This window comes from Aspergillus sydowii (genome assembly GCF_001890705.1).
Source record: "Aspergillus sydowii CBS 593.65 unplaced genomic scaffold ASPSYscaffold_4, whole genome shotgun sequence".
NCBI lineage: Eukaryota > Fungi > Ascomycota > Eurotiomycetes > Eurotiales > Aspergillaceae > Aspergillus > Aspergillus sydowii.
In genome coordinates, this window is record NW_024467862.1 from 1494804 (window position 1) to 1510137 (window position 15334).

At 50.4% G+C, this 15334-nt stretch overlaps 4 protein-coding genes across 4 annotated transcripts; 2 read left to right on the forward strand and 2 right to left on the reverse strand.

The window, feature by feature from the left end:
• Positions 1-2315: 2315 nt before the first annotated feature.
• Positions 2316-2598, reverse strand: ASPSYDRAFT_148764 (uncharacterized protein; the record flags this gene model as incomplete). The annotated part of the gene is made up of 2 exons (XM_040841839.1): positions 2316-2431; positions 2505-2598. 2 exons carry the CDS (start codon positions 2596-2598, stop codon positions 2316-2318), a joined length of 210 nt encoding a protein of 69 aa, XP_040703655.1.
• Positions 2599-8412: 5814 nt separating this feature from the next.
• ASPSYDRAFT_150327 (uncharacterized protein) lies at positions 8413-9546 on the forward strand (the record flags this gene model as incomplete). Its single annotated transcript, XM_040841988.1, has 2 exons — positions 8413-9065; positions 9105-9546. The coding sequence occupies 2 exons, from the start codon at positions 8413-8415 to the stop codon at positions 9544-9546; spliced, it is 1095 nt and encodes a 364-aa protein (XP_040703656.1).
• A 624-nt stretch (positions 9547-10170) lies between these two features.
• zrfB (low-affinity Zn(2+) transporter ZRT2) lies at positions 10171-11235 on the reverse strand (the record flags this gene model as incomplete). Its single annotated transcript, XM_040849355.1, has 1 exon — positions 10171-11235. The coding sequence occupies one exon, from the start codon at positions 11233-11235 to the stop codon at positions 10171-10173; it is 1065 nt and encodes a 354-aa protein (XP_040703657.1).
• A 956-nt stretch (positions 11236-12191) lies between these two features.
• ASPSYDRAFT_88749 (uncharacterized protein) lies at positions 12192-12949 on the forward strand (the record flags this gene model as incomplete). The annotated part of the gene is made up of 2 exons (XM_040852055.1): positions 12192-12420; positions 12480-12949. The coding sequence occupies 2 exons, from the start codon at positions 12192-12194 to the stop codon at positions 12947-12949; spliced, it is 699 nt and encodes a 232-aa protein (XP_040703658.1).
• Between the last annotated feature and the right edge of the window lie 2385 nt (positions 12950-15334).

The following is a 15334-nucleotide window of genomic DNA, read 5'->3' on the forward strand; positions in this document are numbered from 1 at the left end:
TATCTGCAAAAATTGCATACCCTCTCTCCTTATGTTGTGACATATCATACCTTGGGTGTACCAAGTTGCATCTATCTGCCATTTGATTCTTGACATCTAGCATTGCAAGCGCGAGCATCTCGAGTTCAGACTGCATCTATCTGCCTGAAATTTATCCGTTATTTCATTTCGAAGCCCATTGGAGTTCTTCCGGACCCGCTTGCATCTGTCTCCTGTTTGTACAGATTGACGCGGACGACGTCCGACTCCTAATCTTTTTTCTTCCTCTTTTACGTTTTTTTTGCCTTTTCGACTTTATTCCCCAATCACACAACACTCGCCCACACGACACGTCATATAAAGATCTTAATGTGGCTTTACCTTATCACCACCTGCACCCCTCGGGTCTGCGAGTGCTTAAGTTATGAAGCATGAGCACTCTTGGTTGGTGGAAGGAGGTTCCGTCAAAAAAAGCATCAAAACAAGGATTCTCACAAAAACGAGCAAAAAAAGTATCATTTACCCCACGATATTTAACAACCCCCGGAAGCGAAAAGAATGGAGACCAACAAAAAGGGGGAAAAGAAGCCCAAAACAAAAGAGCTTTCTTTTTTTTTGTTTTGTATTTTTTTGTTTAAACTAGCTACAGAAGATAGTTTAACATAACCCCCCATGCCCATGGACGGCAAGCTGGCAAAGCTCCGATCCATTGAAAAGATGAATATGAAGACAATTCTCTTTTTCACCAAAAAAAAAAAAAAATGATACTGCCAGACTGTAGACTGTAAACGAGCTGAAGAGTATCAGTAAAATAAATAAACACTAACTTATCTACTTTGGTATTTCAGGAAGTCAGTGAACACAGGAAGAAAGAACGGAGAAAACGGCCGAAACGCTCTCCGTGCACGCAAAAGTCAGTAACAGGAACCTGACACCCCATCTCATCTGAATGGGGTACAAGTCAGTACATGTGCCAGTGCCATTGCCAACTCAGCAAGAGTTCAGTCTGTCGGTGCGCACACTGCAGTACTGCACTGTACTGGACAGAGAGGCCAGAGCTCACTTCCGTGCGTGCATTAGATAGTGACTCTGCCAATTGGTGGATGAGTTCGGGGCGGCTGCGGTCCCTCAACTACCTTGGTCTTTGGAAGTTTAGATAGGTACTCGGCCAAGACGGTTATTGAAGCCTTGGGTGATGAAAGGGCCAAGACGTGGGGGAAGAATACGACGGGGGAACCGAAGTCAAGGTTGAAGGTAGGGTGATCCCCTCATGAAAGACGGAGATTGTCCGGGGTAAGCAAAAGCAAGCAACTGCAAGGGTAAGAATGAGCCAAAAACGGTGGATTCGGCATCAAAAGGTGCGACTATAACTGCGAGGTGTCGAGATGGATGAACAAGGCGGATGGCTACTTGTAGTTACCTGCTCGGTGCTCAGTGTTTCACCGTCTTTCTTGCAAAGGGGGGAGGTTTAGCGAGGAACTCGGCCCCAACTACCTTAATCTACTTGAAATTAGTGCCAGGCTTGAGTCCAGTCGATTGAAAGGCTAATCTAAGTGAAGAGGAAGAATCATTGTGATGATGTTGATAATATGTATCTTCATTGAATAACCCGAAATTGTATCGTCTAGGTTAGTGTTCTGGTATAATACAGTAGTGGTAGTAGTCAGAATAATAATGATGATCGTAAAAACCGAAACCTGATCCGACTGAGGCAGCAGCCGACTGAAAAATGCGCCGTCTGAAAAGAGAGGGAGATTGGTATGAAGGGTGGTGGATGGTCGGGGATAGACTGGTCAGTGATCACCGAAACAGACAGAGAGGAGTTTCTTTCCCTCTCTTTCCAGTGATGAGGTGATCAGGTCGGCGAATAAAGGAGTGACATGACATGAGAACGATGGCCAGCCAGCCAGCACAACAACAAGAGAAAGAGCCACCCACGCTATGCGAACGAGAGAAGGAAAAAGCAAAGGGAAGTTTAATATACAACTTGGAAGGTTGGGGAAGGGTTTGGGGAAAGCTGGTGAACCTGGGGAGGAACACGTGTGCTTGAGAGAAGGGAGAAAATCACAAAAGAGCATGAATAAAACAAAACAATGCAAGGCCATGCAGTCCAGAACAAGAATATTAGTACAGGGAGGAAAAGAAAGGGAAAGGGAAAGTGAAAGTGAAGTGACGGTGTGTCGATCGCCGCCTCACTTTTCTGTATCAAGCCGCGCGGATAGGGCGAGTAATGCAGGAGGAGCCAGAGCCACATTCCTGATTCCAGGCTCGGGGTCGGTCTTGCTCGAGCTGCCAGCAGCTTGAATTGAAGCCAGACAGAAAATGCAAAAAACAGTTTACTTCCATCGCTGTCTATCCCAGTCAGACGGCCTCGTCTCATCGTAAGTCTGACCGCCGTGGTTATGGATTACCACCGGGGGTTGTGATTTCCGGGGGCCGGCATTATTAGACCCTGTAGAATGCAGACCAGCGTGTTAGTGACATCCGTGACTGGCGAGATTCGCGATCTAGACATGCATGCATACCTCGCAGGTTGGGGACGACCACAACTTGGTCACCGCTGGTGCTGCTGCCACTGCTGGACAGGGTGGAATTTGACTCGTTGACTTTGTGCGGCATGTTGAATTGATGGCAGGGTTGATGACAGACGAGAGAGTTGGATGTTGAATCGATCGATATCGTGGGGAAGGGAGATTTAATAGTAGCTGAAGGAACCCCCGGTATATATATAGAAGGTTGACAGGTCGTGGCGGAGCAAGGCACAATGTCTGGCGCTGCAGAAGGCTCAATGACAAAGAACCTTGAAGTGAAATGAGGTGATCCTGATGAAGAAAGACGATGACTTTGGTAGATGTGTTTGATGATAGTATGGAGACAGAGGGATGGGGAGAGAGAGGCCTTTTGTATGCTCCCCGGAAGCAAGGACGAAGCTGCACCAAAGAGGAATAGATTCCAGACGAAGCAGCAGGCTAATCGCGTGAATCAATAATAAGAATTCAAACCAGATACGGGAATGGAACAGCAAACTAAATTAGCAGCAGGCCAGCAGCAGCAGCGCCTGAGATCAGTCATCTTACTGAGTATACTTTAGTGTATACACTGTACCAGATCCGGCTGGCTGGATGACCCCGGACGGGGTCTCTGCATCTCAGCATTTCACGAACGCCATTGCAGAATGAGGAAAGGCGCCTTACGTAGCGCCATCCAGGGGCGCGATATTCAGGGAGCCCTTCCCAGCCGAAGTAAGATGAGGCGGCAAACCGGATGTTCCGTTGGCCATTTTCTGGTCTGGAATTTGGTCTCTGGATCGTGAATTCGCGATCCTGTCCCAGGCTCTCTTGGGCTTTGAGGCTGGCCCTCGCCACTGTGGCAATTGGGACAAGGTGAGGCTGATTCCGTCTTCGTTACTTGTTACTTGTTACTTGTCTACTTACAAGTTGTCAACACGGTGTCGATACGGTACACCTGTTGGTGGGAGAGTCAGATTGGGACAGCTCCCCCTATTGTATTTAACACTCTTATACCATTTCCCCTGCCTCTCATTGGGCAATTATCGTATCAATACGCGTACCCAACCCGTAACAAAAAAGGTCACTTGATCAGTCGCGCTCCTTCCTATTTATAAAGGACTCGGGCCCATTCCCAAAATAGCTTAAACCGCTAACTCCTGATGACTAAGAGAGACACTGCTCTAACCGCTTCAAGTCATGTCAACAATAACCCGACCTATGAGAGCCCAGATCCTACAGACTAGACCAAATGGATAACTCGGCTGCGTGGTGCCATCCAGATCAGTCAACGACGCTGGAAAGGTCGACTTTCGGGCAAATTAGGCATAGAAAAAGCAATGATGGGTGCAATTCCGCCTTGCTACTGCTCTGTGCCACGGGAGGACTCGGAACGAAGACAACTCAGTCAATTGCGGAGTTACCAGCTCCAGCCAAGTAAGGTACGTACCTGACGGAGCACTTCCAGCCTCCTTGAGTCTCTAGCGAGTTCGAGAATGTACTGCAGGGACGAGGGATTATTCGGTATGGTTGAGTATCTGGTGTCCAGTATCCGTAGCATCCGCATGAAGCTTTCATTGGAACCATGTTCATTCGTCTTCGACCGTGTTTGGACTGTAACTATACAGGACTATTAGCGTTCCACTCTCTCCTCCCCAATCTTTTGCTAGCTTTCAATGTAGATCACTATTCCGTTCGATTCGATTTGTAGACCGCGGACTCGAGCGTACTGCGGTGTTACAACGGGCAGTCTCGAATTCTGCGTCCGGCTCGATCCTCTCACTCCTGTCACCGACCTCTTCTGCTGCCTGGAGTACTCCGTACTATGTTCCTCTCCATGGTGTGGTTCGCGTCTTACTCTCACCGCTCCAGCCTTGGCTGGATTCAGCAATGCACGGACTCAGCGTGGAGAACTCCATACGTACGTGGATGGTCGGGTATGCAGGTTAGCCGGTGGCAATCATTGATTCTAGATCTCTGGTCTCCACATCTAGACTGAATTGTCAAGGGGGAAGCTCTTGTTTTGTCTCAGGGACACCCGTCCCAGTATATGCGGTAGGTTGCGGACCGATGAGCGAGATTAAAACTGAGCGGTGAGGTGAGTAGGCTGGCTGGCTGACATCGAGACCACATGAAACTGACTGAGGTCATACTGTCCGACTGAGAGTACTGACTACAGAGCGAATAAGCCGGGCTTGATGATTCGTCATTATCGTTGCGTTGTCTGTATACCTAAACGGTATCATGGTGCATACATCCAGTATTATTGATCAGCCATCTTGCGGTGTTCGCCGTTCGGCTGCAGCCTCGTCGCCTCTGTTGACTTGTCCGTGTCTTCATAAGTGTACTGCGTCATATTTTGGCTCTGTACGACCACAGTCGACAAGAGGCTGCTGCTGCCCAAACGCCCAAGCCAACTTCGGGCTACACGCCTATCCCCCCTACTATAGCTCACTTGTTCTCACTTCTCCCTCTTCATCCGTTCCTCCCATCCGTTCATACTGCGTCGAATTCCTAATGTTCTCCTCGCTGCCTGCCCTCCTGACTGCATCATTGACATCGTTGTTGTGTGGTACGTGGTCGCTGGCCGCATAGCCCCTGTTGTCCCAACACAACTTCTCGTCTCGCTCGTCGCGGACTCCTTGCGGCTATCGTTCCTGTTAATGACCTCAGTGTTCACCTGACCGCTGTGTGAATCTGCCTTGTCAGCGGGTTTCGAGGGAGCAGCCAACCATGTGTAGCGGTTGGGGTCAGAAGGTTCAAGAGCCGGACGAGGCGGGCGGAATTGTTGCGTTGGAGGACGATGGCCAATGTACTGCGCAGGGATAGTATTGCCCGGACATGCGTTGATCGAGGATACATTTCTATTGGGATAGGCCGTGGTAGCAAGCCGGCCTTGAGAAGGCTGCGACGGCTGGGCATGCCTCGCGCCCGACTCGTTTCGTTGTGTCGGCTGGGGCTCTGGCTGGCCGAAGAAGGATGAAATGCTTTTCTGAGAGGAGGGCGCTCGGTCGCTGAGAGTCCCAACTACCGGCCTCGGTTTTCTCTTGCGCTCTATCTCTGCCGGTTGTTCCTGCTCCGACTTCATGGCCGCGCTGGCTATGTACTCGCGAGCGGTTGAAAAGCCCGCGGACATGGTAGTAGGTACCGTGAAGCTTGAGCCGCTCATGTTATATGTTGAGGACATACTCGTCATTGTCGTGATTGTCGTGCTTGCCGGGTACTGCCCGTTGTCGTACCGCCGTCGTTTGCTAGAGGGTTCATCATCAGTTGCTCGAGTGCCATCCCACCGAATGACTGTGTTGGGCGACTCTTGTCCATCCTCGGTCCACTGGTCATCGTATACGGAAGGAAGGGTTCCAATTCCCTCAACCATGGCTGCGACCGACGGACGTTCTCGACGCAATACGTCTGCAATGCCATAAACAACCTTTTCTTCTAATTTCGGCCCAACCGTGCGAAGCCGGCCGGCGATTAATTCTTGTGGTAGAAACGATGTCACGCTGGTTTCCGTACCATCCCGGGCCTGCCGAAGTGGATAACTCAGGTATAACAGCGCCTGCGCTCTGGTCATGGCAACGTAAAGCAGCCGCCTCTCCTCATCGGAATCCTCTGCGCGTGAATGTGGTATAATCCCTTCGTACGCTGCTGGAACGAATACAACAGGCCATTCTAATCCTTTGGCCGCATGGATGGTCGAAATGGTGACCTTTTCTTCTTGTGCCTGGCCCTCCCCCTGGGCACCTTCTTGTGGAAGAACCTCGGTTGATAAAGCCACATTCGCAAGGAATTGGGACAACGCCTCCTCGCCAGGGTGTGCTTGCTGCTGAGCAAGACCCTCAATCTCAGGGAGGCTCTCATCTGGCTTATCTTCATCTTCTGACCCAGTAGTATCGTCTGCCTGAGTTAGAAGTTCCTCCACGTTGGCCCACCTATTTTCATCATTCGCCCCATACGTCGCTGTAAGGAATTCGCGGAATGAGAGCTTCTTCATCACGATCTCCAACATTTTTCGAGGGGCCGATGGGTCAGAACACTGGCGGAGCTTCTCCCTGGAGTAATCAATTAGCCCAACCAAATTGCTTAGTCCTTGGCTGGCTGGTTTCAACAAAGTCTTCTCGGTCGACCTTCGACCTTGTGCTACATCCTTGATGTAGTCCCACAGAGATTTATCGGCCTTCTGAGCGCTGCTCAACAGCATTTTTATGGTCTCCTCGCCAATCTTCCTTGAAGGAACGTTGATGATGCGTAGAAGTGCTTCCGTGTTATCTGGATGGCTGATTACTCGCAGGTAGTCCAAAAGCAGCTTGATTTCAACCCGATCAAAGAACCTCTGTCCTCCAACCATCCGGTAAGGAACACCATGTTTTCCCATGGCAGATTCGATTTGCCGCGATAGCGAAGCGGACCTAAGTAAGATGACAAAGTCGGAATAGTTTAATAACTTTCCCGTCAGACCCACGCATCTCTTAATCTCCAGCACAATCCATTGAGCCTCAGCATCGGCAGATGGCAGTTTGCGTAGCACCGGTAGCGTGCCAAAGTTGTGCGTTGGCTGTAATTTTTTCGCCGGCCGTGATGAGTCTTGCTCAATGACATCCTGAGCAGACTTAAGGATGGAACCCGAGGATCGATAATTGTCTTCCAGAAGCACAATCTCAGTGTCGTTGTATAATCGCTGCATCCGCGTTAGGTTCTTGATCTCCGCGGAACGAAACCCGTAGATACTCTGGTCCGGATCTCCGACGACTGTGATGCGTCTGTTCCGAGACGCAAGAAGGTTCATCAGTTCGTATTGAATTTGATTCGTATCTTGAAACTCATCCACCAGAACCACCTGAACATTGGATACACACTCCGGGTGTCTCCTAAGCAACTCTGCGCATCGTAGTAGTAGGTCATCGTAATCAAGTAGATTTGATGTGGCTAGCTCATTCTCATACTCCCGATATACTTGAACGAACTCGCGATGTTCAAGGAACCTGCTCTCCTTATTGTATTTACTCGCGACCTCGTCCGGAGAAACGTTGTGTGCCTTTTGGTGGGATATCCGGGATCTCGCGGTGTTGGGTTGAATTCCGAGCTGCAATCGCTTCACAATTCTCTGCAGGCAGACCCGTAAGCAACACAGCACAAAACTGATACACGGACCAAAGCACGAATACTGACCCGTATGATCGCCAAGGAATCCGATGAATCCGCAATTCCAAATCCTTTTCGTAGGCCGATCAGATGTCCGTATACAACTAGGTATCGCCGGCAGATCGAATGGAACGTGCCCAAAATCAGCTTCGACTGCACTTGATCACCCACCAATTTGGTCAGTCGTACTCGCATCTCTCGACTGGCCTTGATGGTAAAGGTGCAGCAAATAACGTCTTGCGGACGGTATCCATAGTGTCCGAGTAGGTAGGCGACGCGCGAGGTCAATGTCTTGGTCTTCCCCGAGCCCGGAGGGGCAAGAACTTGTAGAATTGACGCCGGTGATGTTACGGCGGTTTTCTGGGCAGTATTGAGACCATCTAAGATGGGACCGAGAGGATCCATGGGGAAAAGTCCTGACGCGTCGTGCGCTGTTGACTCTATCTTGCTTTCTACTTGTCTACAGACGCGCCTTATCGCGAGGTCACGTGAGAATCCCTTTCAATTGGATCCCTCTCTGGTGCGAGCATCTTGAGGGTAAAGTCATCTCAGAGTGCATATTCATACTAAAGAAAAGTTAGCTCATGCTCGGTCTGAGCAGTCTACAAAAGACTCCTGAGGTAGACCCCTGATGATAATCGCTGATTGATAAGTGGCTCAAGCCAGGACTGGAGATAGCAATGCACGGACCATCCGTTGCTATTTTAAATCGCAATTATCTTCGGGTTCACGAACACCACGATCCTTGCAAGGTTAACCCTTTCGCTGACTATATCTGCCCCTCATGGGCTGGGTAGGTGTTGCCACGGTCGTTGCGACAACATGCTTCATACTCTATCGACACCCCCTGGCGAGCTGGTTCCCCGAGCGAACTGTCGCCGATCGAAGCCGTCCCGAACCCGCCTCCGAAGAGAAAGAAGAGAAGGCTGCCCCCCGCGCTGCGCGAGACGAAGAGACTGTTCCCAGTGTCACTCCCAAGTCGCAACCAACAGCACCAAAAGATGAACCCACTGAGGAGTCTCAAACGACACCGAAAGCATCTGCGTCAAGCATCCCGGTCTTAGACGTCCCCTCCTTCCAGCTCGACGAGGACGAAACAGACAAGAGCCCCGCCCCTCAGAAAACGCAGCAACATACAACGCCCCAAATAACGACTCCATCACTAGGATCTCCGTCAGCAACAGTCGCGCCCTCAAATATCATGGCCAAACCCAACCCAAACCCGAGCCCTTCAGCACAGCCGCCCGTCGCAAAAGACGCCTCCTTAATGCCGCCTCCCCCTCCTCCCTCAAGGCTACAACCACCGGCACTACAAAAGCAATCCCGGCCACAACCGCAAAGCACCCTCTCTCCACCAGCTGGCCGGTTCCCTCCTCCCCGACCGAGCGGAAGACCAAGCGCCAGCAACACTCTCAGCCCACCCCCGTCAGCCGCATCGTCCCTCCGCGTACCACAAGGCAGTCGCCCCGCCTCCAGCATGAACTCTCTCTCCCCGACACCCGTGACCCTCAAACCAGCCAAAAAGGCTTCACAGCGCGCAGTTCTCGAGCCGGGGTTTTCCCCTCTAGATTGGGCAGCGCTCACCTCGAACCCGAACCATAAACTACGCGGCGCGAATCTCCCACCAAACTTAATTAAAGTAACGCCCTCGATGCTCAAATCACAGAACGGCCGGAAGGGTTCAGACGCATGGACGTCCTACCAGGGGAAAGTCTACAATATCAGCCCTTATCTCCCCTTCCACCCGGGCGGGAAGGGCGAGCTCCTCAGGGGTGCCGGGAAAGACTCAGGCAAATTATTCCTCGAGATACACCCGTGGGTAAACTGGGATGCGATTCTAGGGGAGTGCTGTGTGGGTATTCTGGTTTCGGAGAATGAGGCCGTTGAGACGGAGAATCAGCTTGATGCGATGGACTGATACGCGAACTTAGATGGTGCTTAGAAATTTTTTTGCAGTCTTTACTGCGTAATATGTGGTGCATGTATATAGAAATAGAAGGCTATATATTGACGCTGTGATACCCATGGAAGGTAACAACCTTAATTGGATTGCCAGTCTATCTGTTCTTAAAGCCTCGGGGTAAAGAGTGCCATTTGAATAGTTGACTATCGATCTTGGCGTTCTACAACAGGAAATTATAATAATGGCCCAATTTCCCATGACTATTCTAGGTTGGAGTACAACGATGAGCTGTGATGTACTCCGTAGAAATATACCAGACTTATGTGTCCCGTGCTCGATATATATAACCCAACCCGGTTCGAAAAAATGGAGAGAGAACCAATTGAAACAAGAAAACAATCAAGACTTACAGGATGATCACGAGAACAATTATTTATCCATTGATTAACTTATAAATATAAGCCATCCTCTTGAGAAGCTATTCACGTTCAAAAAAGAACATGCAGAGTATGCAAAGAAAAATGCTCCCGACTATCCAGATACGACCCAATATATATACTTAGTCTGACCAGCAGTAGCAGTAAGCCCTATTTTCAATGTACTAACAAAATAAGTGGTTAGAAGAAGGAAACAAGAATTTTAAGCCCATTTCCCGAGAAGCGCCATCAAAAGGACACCCAGACACAGAAGACCGAACGCGGCGAGCACGTGCTGTATGGGAGCCTTGCGCATCGATGTGCTGAACATGAATTCGTGGGCCATCAGCTCGACAAGGGCTGTGTAGATCAGGATACCGGCTGAGATCGCATCGAAGACTCCATTGACGACAAGAGTGGTGTAGCCTTCGGGGGGATATGACTTGCGGACACCGAGACCAATGGCGATGGCAATGGGTGTTGAGATTCCGTATCCCATGCCGAGGAGGTACGGGGTCCATCGCTTGGAGCGCGGCCAGGGAATAGCAGCCAGTCGGGCGCCGAGACCCAATCCTTCAAATGTTTGATGGAAGACCAGCACGATGTAGAGGGTTGTGAATTCATCACCAGACACTGCCAGGGTTAAGCCGATAAAGACCGAGTGGAAGATGATACCGAATTCCAGGATGAAAACGGAGGTCAATTGGGCCACGTATTCTTCGAGATGAGCAGCCTTCTCAGCTAGCTCGAGGTCGCGGTGTTCTCGAGAATGACCAAGGTGATCCTCGCCAGGAAGGCGGCCTTTGACACCCGGTGACACAGGTTCAGCAGCTTTGGTTTCACCAGAATGATCATGGTCATGCCCGGAATCGTCATGAACGTGGCTTTGACCGAATCGAGAATATCGCATAACCATCAATTCAACGAAGAACAGAACCACAACCGTCATAAGGATGATTCCTTCCGCCCAGGAATAGTCGGTGATTGGGCCAGTGAGACACTCATTTCGGAGCGCTTCTTCTGCAGGGCCCAACAAGTGAATGAAGGCTGTGGCAATGATAACCCCAGAACCGAAGAACTTGGCGACAAAAAAGGCCCAGCCTAGGACTTTTGAATTCCGAAAGCTGCTCGCAAAGACGGGGAATAAGGCGCCAAACATGGAACCAACAAGAATCACGAATATCGATGAGATGCGAACGCCCATGCGGCCATCGTACTCATTGCCGGGGTCACAAGCGGGGGCAGGGCCACCCTCTTCACGCCGAAGCAAATAAGGAATAGGATTCATCGTGCCTTGTGTGGGATAGTGTTGCACAACGAAAGAGCACCAATTCTGTTTTCAGACGCCGCAGCGATAGGACAAGGGCAAAAAAGGGTCCAGGAGGGCCGATTGACTTCCCCTAATGCAGATGGACCTTGTGAGACGTCTGACAGGAATGCAGGCCGAATCAAAACCCACGATCGAAGACAGCCAAGTCTGCTGCGACGAAGATCTGTATGCTTGGAAGGCTTGGTGTTCTTGGGACTTCTTGGTTTTTTCTTGTCCTGCGAGTCTTATAGGATTTATAGCCTGCCCCCACGGCCACGCAGAGATATCGCGCTTCAAGCGGAAATGTCCGTCAAAAGGTGGTCCCTCGCGACGTGCTCGGAGGTTGCTAGGCCTATCAAGAGTCTCAATTGATCATGCGAGGTGGACAGCAGGGCCTAGCGTGAGGACCTTCGTAGTTGGTGGCTTAACTTGACTCGTGGGATGCAACACAATCACTGAGCGCGCCGAGTAGACGAGACCACTGAAAGAGAGGGGCCCGCGGAGAGCACTTTGGAAGGAACAGCTCACTTTTGTTAGCTAGAAGACCTGTACTAGGGACCCCAGGGGAGCATATGAATGCGAATTGAAGAGGAGGCGGGGGAGAGGAGAGGTTGGCTCATGGTGCGGGAGACGAGATTTGGAATACTAATCGAGGTGACAGTGGGCATGAGGACCTTGGAGGACAGAACCGGCGTCTCGACGTCAAAGAGTTTTTGAGGACCTTGGGAGAACTGTGGTGGGGTGTACTTGGAAGTCCGTTTTCAATTCTGCCATTCCTGGTTGGCTGGTACGGCTAAATAGCCACGTGATTTAAGCAGCCGTGCAGCACTTACTAAGGATAATGCACGTCATTAACTAATCAGTAATCGCAGCTCGACATCAGGCCGGTGCCGCAGCGGGAACGACACACGCGGATCGTTTTATAAGCCGAGCGCATGGCTCCAATTCGGCGGTATTTACGCATCAGCAAGTTCTCTGTTCTTGAATGTAGGATTTATCTCGAGGATCCATCCGACACACGATGGCTGCTCGATAGCCGCGACCCGGTTCTGCCGCGCATCTTCGCCTCCATTCGACCCTTAGTCCTTCCCAAGTTGCGAGAAGAGAATGTGAGACTGTTTGCTCGGAAGAAAGGAAAGCCTGTCAAAGATGTGATCGCTGAAGGTGCGATCCGCATACCCTGCTGAGAATGCGTTCGCTCGAGCCTGGCTAATGGAACCCAGACGATTTCGAAGTTGCACTGTTTCTGAGAGAGTCGCGAACCCGGCATTCGCTCCTGACACGGCACAAGAGCTTTCCTGAGCCAGGGAATAAGCGCAATCTCACTGGATCGATAGCGGGAAAAGGTGGACAGCCAGAGACCGGCATCTTGGTTGAGAGTGACAGCGAGTCGGAGCTGAACATCAGTGCCATCCCGCAAGCAGGTCCAGAGCAAGGCGACCCATCAGAGGGAACGCGCACAAAAAGGAAGAGAGACGAATTTTTGCCAGGATCGCCCGAGCACGAGGACAAGAAACTAGGTTTCAAAACGAATTACGAAGGTTTCAATATCCACGGCTGGATGCTCTGCTTGCTTGTCAACCGGAAAGGCGACAAGGGCAAGGTTAGAGTAGAGGCAGCAGAACCTAAGCGCCAGGTCTTGATGGAAGAGTGGATATCCACGCAGGTTCAAGGAGACCTCGATGAAGAATAAGACATGAGAGTGGGTGCTATTAGCCCTGAGTTTAGGCAAGATTCAACCAAAAGCATGGCAAGGGTCTTGAATGGCGGCAGGCGGCAATCTTGATGCTACTTTGACGAAAGGGATGATAGGAACAGAGCCATCTGGTGCATTGGAGTGGATTTGAAATGCTCCGGCGCACTCAACATGACCCAGTTCTGAAGTCGACTTCGATATTTGCTAAATACACTGTCTACTGGAGACCTCGGGGCTCCAGTGTATAGGATCCCTTCTGGTTAACGCGCCCCGTCCAGCCCATGCATATCGTGTTATCTGAAACTAAATACCACGCAACATTCCAAAGTCAGCCAGCGGTTCCAACATCCCGCAGCATCACTGGAAGCAGAAATGATTCCATGGTGGCGTAGCGATACTCGACGAGCAATCGCAGGAAGTTTCCGAACTTGCCTTTCGGCCACACCGGAGACGGTACACTATGGGTCTGACGCCGTTTGATGTCGGTTGTTACAACAGGAATTAAACTGAAACGCTATCACCGAGTCAAACTGCGACCCGAAGGACCCGTTTCCCAACATATAACTGGAAAGCACGTCTTGTTTATACGATACCTAGTTTCATAATGTCAATGTACCACTGTACATGACACTGGCATTGACCTGTAACGATGCCATCGTCTCATAATGGATGATAGTTACCATCCATTAGGGGATCTCAAATCAAAGCTCTCAGATATGCCCAAATAAGTACAACTAGCGTTTGGAATAGCGTGTCACTGCCGCGAATCTTGCAACGGAGGAGAAAGACGACGGCCCAAGCTCGTGGCTTGACAAGTCGCAAATTTGATTGTATGCATGTCGTCGTACTATCCACGTTGCATGCTCTCCACACAAAGCCCACGTACGCATGCATGTAATACCTACTAAAATGCGGAACAAGGTGATCATTGATAGATGCTCAAGCATGAGTTGCTCGAACACATTTCAAGAATTCTTGAAACGTAACGTAGAACAGAGCCCTCCCAGGCTCCAACATTCCACCGGCAACGCAACCGAATAATAATATGGAACCAGGACCAACCAGGTTTCGGGTCTCGGGTCATCGTCTAGCGAGTATCGACTGACGACTACTGCTGCTACAAAGATATCGGAAACACCCCATCCTAGATATAGTACTGAATTTGACATATATCCGATGATAAACGACCCGGAGGGTTTTCTCAGCCGAGATCGTGAAATGTTTGCCATTTGGAATTTCGGAAGACATCAAGCTCCACGAGCAAATTTAGCCCAAGAAATTTTCCCTAGGAAACCGGGTGTTGTTCGGTGCAGGATACAGACAAGGATCAAGAAAAGTTATCCAGCGCCACAGGCCCCAATTATTCACTTGCCGTCTTGAGTAGGTTGTCAACCGCCAACCCGCGTGGATCCGATATGATGTTGACTTGCCAAGTCGTCAGGCTCATCTTTATTCCCTATCGACACCGTTGCTGATATCATTGGCGCGCTTAGCGATCGATTGGAAATATCTGCAAGGTCATTCCCCCCTTTCGAAGTGGATAAGGAAGAGATTATTGTGAGCCCGCTTCGCACATTCTGCTTCTCCAAACCCCGGCGTGGATTACTTTAGCGAATTCGCGAGGGGGCTAGCGTTCCTTTTGGCTGGGAGCGAAAGTTTTTCGAAGACCCGGAGTTGACCGTTTGGACCGTCTGAGTTTGGTTTCCAAACGGAATCCAACGGCCCTGCAAGGGTCCGCTTGCTAATGAGCGGTGGCCGGTGAACCATGGATACGTTCATCTGAAAGAGAACCACGGTTGATCATTATTATTATTCTTAGCAGCTTCCATTTCATCTGATGGAGTGCGCGGAGCCGAAAGGGCTGGAAGTTCCGATCTGAATTGATTATTGAAGGACTCTTGCAGTTCCACCGTGGAAGCGCCGAGACATTCCCGCCGCCGATTGATTTGCCCGAATTCTCCGAATCGCGGATTATCCGCTCATCACTCGCAGGGGTTTCCCATAAACGAATGGGCGATGATAATGCCTTCAGCTATGCAGATGACCAAACAATTAGCAATGATAATGATTAATTATCGTCCTGCGAGGCTGCAAGTGCAGGTACCTTCTGTGAAAGACACCAACCGCGCAGGCTGCCAAGCTCCCAAAAAACTTAGGTAGACCCTCCCGAATCAGGGGAAGAGTTGCTCAGATCCAGTCGTTGTTCGCCGTGGTCTCCATTTCACCAACGGTGCGGAAAGAACGTCTCCAATTGCGGGTCGCTCATTTCGTTTGCGGTTTGAGGTCCGCTTTCCTCCACTTTGGTCGTGCCATCGTTACCATTTGTGTGGACTGTGTCCTCTTGCTCGCCACAGCGCTCCTCAGATATGGACTTGACGACCT